General features: G+C 52.6%; 1 protein-coding gene across 1 annotated transcript in view; it reads right to left on the bottom strand.

Moving 5' to 3' along the window:
* The window catches only part of PHF24 (PHD finger protein 24), a 10,139-nt gene extending 7,335 nt beyond the window's left edge, over positions 1-2,804 (bottom strand). The window contains exons 1-2 of the mRNA XM_007947027.1: positions 2,427-2,804; positions 1,673-1,858 (exon numbers count right to left, since the gene is read on the bottom strand). Coding sequence (XP_007945218.1) covers positions 1,673-1,858; positions 2,427-2,804 — 564 coding nt within the window. The remainder of the gene's footprint in view (positions 1-1,672; positions 1,859-2,426) is intronic.
* Between the last annotated feature and the right edge of the window lie 2,560 nt (positions 2,805-5,364).

The raw sequence follows: 5,364 nt of genomic DNA on the forward strand, positions 1-5,364 counted from the left end.
TGGAAGCAGCAGTCAGGAAATCAAATGACGTACTGCATTGAGGAGATCTGCTGCAAAAGACCTCTTTAAAGTAAGATGGTATTTTGAGGACCAAGGTGCCCCTGACCAAAGCCATAATATTTCATTACCCTCATATGGATACAAGAGCTGGACAGTGAATAAGGAAGACCAAAGAAGAACTGATGCCTTTGAATTAGGATGTTGCCAAGTACTGAACGTACCATGGACCGTCAGAAAAACAAACACTTCTGTCCGGGAAGAAGTTCAGTCAGAATGTGCATCAGAAATGAGGATGGGGAGACTTCCCCTTACAGACCTTGGCCATGTTATCCGCAGGGACCAGGTCCTGGAGAAGGGCACAGAGGGTCAGTGAGAAAGAAGAGGGCCCTCAGTGAGATGGACTGACACCGCGCTGCGACAGCGGGCTCAGACAAGGCAATGAGTGTGGCGATGGCCCGGCCCGGGCACTGTCTCGTGTTTTACACAGCGTGGACGGTGGGCAGCTCCGACAGCATGCAACAACGCAAGTAATGACCGTAGGTGGTAATGGCAGAAAGCGGGGCAGGGAACAAAGGATTCCTGGAGGTTTAGGGAGGAGACACCTTCAACTCAGTCTCCCATCAGAGCACCTCAAAGCAGAGCCGCCCCAATCAAAAAGGCTGGTGTTTGGAGGGCTGGGGACTGGCAGGGGAGAAGGCATCTGTAGGGTAGGCCTGCCATGGCATACTCCAGCTGGGGGAAGTGCCAGAAAATTACCGTTTACACTTCATTTCAGGTGAAGCTGTGAAGAAAGAATCCTTTGTTAGAAAGTGGCCTAGTTTTGCCCCTTGCTGGGCAGTACGAAGAGGGAGACCAGCAGCTTTTCCTCACCACGAAATCAGTGAGCAGTGACGGTATCTGTGGGACCAAAGGTCAGTGAGGCGGCCTGTGAGCTCTATTCGGGTGTGGTGTCAAATGGCTAGGAGCTGGCTTTCGGAGACCTGAGCCTGTCCTTCGCGAACACCTGGAAGGCATTTACGTATGAAGTCCACAGTTCTGAATCAATAGCCCTTTGCTGTTTAATTCCTACAAAGACCATTTCAGGTTTTTCATTTCAGCAAGCTCCGAAGAGTCAAATAGCCAGCCAAGGAAGGATCTCAGGGGTAAGCGGTTTTCCTGGGATAGAATCTATCTGGATTGGAAGTAAGCTGGTTAGGATTTTAGGTTAGTTCTTCAGAAGAATACAGTGAATGACAACTGTAGACTTGACCAGAACCAGCACTGTCCAAGCAGAGTTACCTCTGTGTAATCAGGGCTCATCCCAGCCGTTCAGTCCTCTAACTCAGTGGTTTTCAATCGCAGGTGGTGTCTCCCAAGACACATGTAGTAATATTTGTAGACATTTCTGATGGTCACAAACAGCATGAGGGGTGGGGTGACACTGGTATCTGCAGGGGAGAAGGCAGGGGTGCTGCCCTGCCTCCACCAGCAGACACAGAGTCACAACAAAGAAGTATTCAGCCACACTGTCAACATGCTGCGGTCGAGAGTCCCTGTCCTAACTCTGGGATCTCTGTATCGACTAGAACCCTCTGGGTCACTATCTAGAAACAAATGTCCCAAGCCTGGGCCCCCAGGAGGAATGTCACGGCTCTGCGGTGCAGCGCCCACTGCCCCTGAAGCCCCCGCTCACGCAGTAGTGGCAGCTCCAGCCGGTCTCTGTGTGGGCCAGCTCGGCCACCTCTGCTGCACTGTCTCCCTGGATGTAGCCCATGCGGCGCAGGCAGCCGTCGTGGAAAACTCTGGTACAGACCCTGCACGGGAAGAGGTTCTCAGCCGTCCAGACCTCACAGACGTCACACATCTCGTCGTTGACAACCTGGGGAAAGATGGCAGGGTGAATGGGGACGGGCAAAGCAGGCAGCGAGATCCTACGGCCACCAAGCTCCGGCGTCACCCTGGGGCTGCATCTCCCTGAGGAACAGCCCCAGCGGAAGGCAGTGCTGGAGGACCAGGAGGCTTCCCAGCCGCTCGGGCATCTGCGGCCATGCTTCTCAACAGGGCTGCCGGTGGCGTTTTGGAAAGAACAGTTTGTTGGGAGAGCCTGTCTCAGACGCTGCAGGACATTCAGTACACCTGGTTTTCTGGGCACAAAACATCAGTAGCAAGCCTGTCATTGTGTCTCCCTGATTCCCCTCCAGGGGTAGGAGTACCCGTGACCCAGAAGAGCTGCCAGGGTGGCATTCCCTATCACCCCCAGCCCAAACCTTACTGACCGTAACTCGTGGTGTAACTAACATTTGTCTTCTTGTGGAAGAAATCTGAAGAATGTTCTCGATTCAGCTCGGTCATCTCGGTCTCATCTCGACCATACCAGCCCTCCCCGCCATTATCCCCGATCCTCAAAGGTCTAAGCCTTGAGGGTCCGGCCCTCACTGGGCACTCACAGGCTCTCTGGGCTCCAGGCAGATATCTGGAGGCTTGTCATCATCCAGCTTCCGGGTGGGACGTATGAAGGCAGGAGGTGTGAAACGACTGGTCCGGTCGAACTCCTCGGGCTCCACTCCCCGCCCATCTCGGAGCCGCTCCCAAGCTGCCTGGCTGGCTCTGCTCTCTCCCTGGAGCTCCGGGGTGGCTGGCCCTGCCTCCTCCTCCTCCTGCACCTCCTGAACGGGGCCCTCGACGGTGCCGCGGCGGGACGCTGCTGGCTCACCGGTGCGTCGGAGGGAGGGCCTGTCCCGCAGCCCATCCTTGAAAGCAGACACAGCCAGGCTGACCTTCTGCACCTGTTCCACTGTCTGCCGCTTGGACATCAACACCCCCATGGCTCTGTGGGCAAAAAAGCAGAGGGCCGCAGACTCCCTCAGCCAATGGCTGAGCATGTTGGGCCAGTTATGACCGCTCACCCAACTGGCAAGTGTTAACTGAGAACTTAGCGGACTGGAGACGCCCTGGGGACGGAGTCAGAAGCCTGCTCCAGTCACGGCCCTGAAGCGTCGCCTGTAGCCGGCCCACGTCACCATGTTGTTGGGAGCGTGTTAGGTAGTAGGGACGCTCCAAATGTAAAATGGCGTCTGTCTTCTCTCCTGTCCTAAAGACAGTTTGGTGGAGGGGTCCCAGGCCTCTGCTGCTTTGAGACAGCTGGAGACTCAGAGCCCGCGGGTCTCCTCTGCCCCAAGGGAAGATCCCAGGGGTACAGCAAGCCTAAGGCAGCACCTTTCAGACCCTGGAACCGAAGGAGAGCTCCCCAGTAACTCTGTGTACAATGGACCCAGCAATGGTCTTCATCAGATGAACCTGTGCACTTACAGGGGTGCTTGAATCAGTCAGGAAGCTAGGCCACGCCATTCATGGGGCCAAGGTCACACACACACCTTTGCCAGTGCCACTTCGGGGGTCTGCTTGTCACAGACTACAGGGCTACTCTGAGCACTAAGGTACTTCTCACAGGCCCAAGACTTCACTAATGTCATTCTGTTTTTCAGAAAGGTCCATATCCTTTCACAGCTTAAAAAGCAACTCGATCCCCGCTCTTCCTCTGCAGCACCAGGCTGTGGCAGTGGAGCGAGGGCAGGACACGGTGCAGTCAAAACCCACCTGCTGCTTCCTGGCGAGAAGGGGCATAGTGACCGTCAGTGGAGGACGCTGGCTCCAGGGAGAGTGGTCAGAGTCTACGCTGGCCTTGCTCCCAAGCCATCCTCATCCAGGCTTCCTGAAAGCATGGCGTGCAGGGCTCTAACCACTCGTGACGGGGAAGGGGAGACAGAAGGGGAGGCTTAACATTCAAGTGCCCTAACGCCCGAATTCAAAGGAGTCAGACAGAGTGCTGGGAGTGCCTGAGGAGAGGCGAGACCACACCACTGGGGGTCACCCGAGCCTTGAAGGGTGGACAGGAGGTGATCCCGTCTGTCTAGGGGAACGATGACATAGGAGGAGGTGAGCTAGGACCAGTCAGAAAGCTACTGTAATGCCTTCTAAGAGTAGATGATGTATACTGGAAAGAGGGCAGCAAGAATGATACTGAGCCAGTGAAGCTAATACCATGGCAACAGAATTACAGAATTTAGGGATAGATTGGTAACTGAACAGATCAAAGGTAACAGGAGAGGCAGTTTCAAACTGACTAGAAGAATAAACCAAAAAACCAAACTCATTGCCATCGAGTCGATTTTGACTCAATAGCAACCCCTCGGGTTTCTGAGGTGGTATCACTATGGAAGTAGACTGCCCAGCCTACCTTCCGAGGAGTGGCTGGTGGGTTTGAACCACCAGCCTTCTGGTTAGCAGTCAAATACTTTAGGCACTATGCCACCAGAGCTCCCAACTAGAAGAATGGGAGTGCCATTTATAAGAAGCTGGGCAATACAAGGGACAAATGGACTTTGTACATATTGAATTAAAGATGCCCCCAGGACATCAAGTGTCCTGTAATCTCTTGCTTAAAACTTTTCAGTGGCTTCCTACAGCTTTCAGAATAAAGTTCTTGAAATCAACCTCCTTTCCATGGCCAGTAAGGCCCTGCATGACCTGGCCCCAGCCTAGCTCTGTTTCACTATGTTCCAGCCATACTGGCCTTCCTCAGTCTCTGTTGGCCACGCTCCCTCTTTGGGGCTCTTGAACGTTCCTCCTCATCTGGTTAGTGCCCGTTCACTTATCAGAGCATATCTCCAGGGCCACTTCCTCGAGGAAGTCACTGCCAACTTCCAGTCCCAGTCAGCATCACCATGCTCTTCTGGTTTGGAGCAATTTTCACTGTCATGATGTATTCAACAGTATATTTACCGATTAGGGGGTTTTGCTTTGCAGGGTATCTATCTCCAGTGCCTGGCAGTGTGTCCAGCACGGAGTAGATGCTTAATAAACAGATGAATAATAAACATTTTCCAGTTAATTAAGGGCGGAACACAAAGTCTTAATACACATACTATCTGATGACAAACAAGTCATGTTTTCTACTCTTTACTCAGTGAAAACACCAAAAATGTCTATTTGTGACATCTGGGGCCAGAAACATATCTGATATGTATCACCGTGGTATAAAGTCTTACCCTGCCCAGGTGCTAGCCTTGCTGTTAATTGCTACCAAGGAAACTCATATTCGTGAATCTGTGAACTGACTGATGACAGAGGAACAACCCCCACTGTGGTCCCCTGAGCCCCAGCCGCCATCCCTTCATAAAAGTCTATGACAAAGATCCTTCAGAAGTTGGAATTAGAAATTCCATTTGGCCCAGCCATTCCATTACTAGGTATATTCCCTAAAGATGTGAGAGCCATGACAAGAACAGATATGTGCACACCCATGTTCGTTGCAGCACTATTTACAATAGCCAAAAGATGGAAACAACCTAGATGTCCATCAACTGAGGAATGGATAACCAAACT

This window comes from Orycteropus afer, unplaced genomic scaffold, assembly GCF_000298275.1.
Source record: "Orycteropus afer afer isolate SDZICR_OR568_19922 unplaced genomic scaffold, OryAfe1.0 scaffold00174, whole genome shotgun sequence".
Classification (NCBI taxonomy): domain Eukaryota; kingdom Metazoa; phylum Chordata; class Mammalia; order Tubulidentata; family Orycteropodidae; genus Orycteropus; species Orycteropus afer.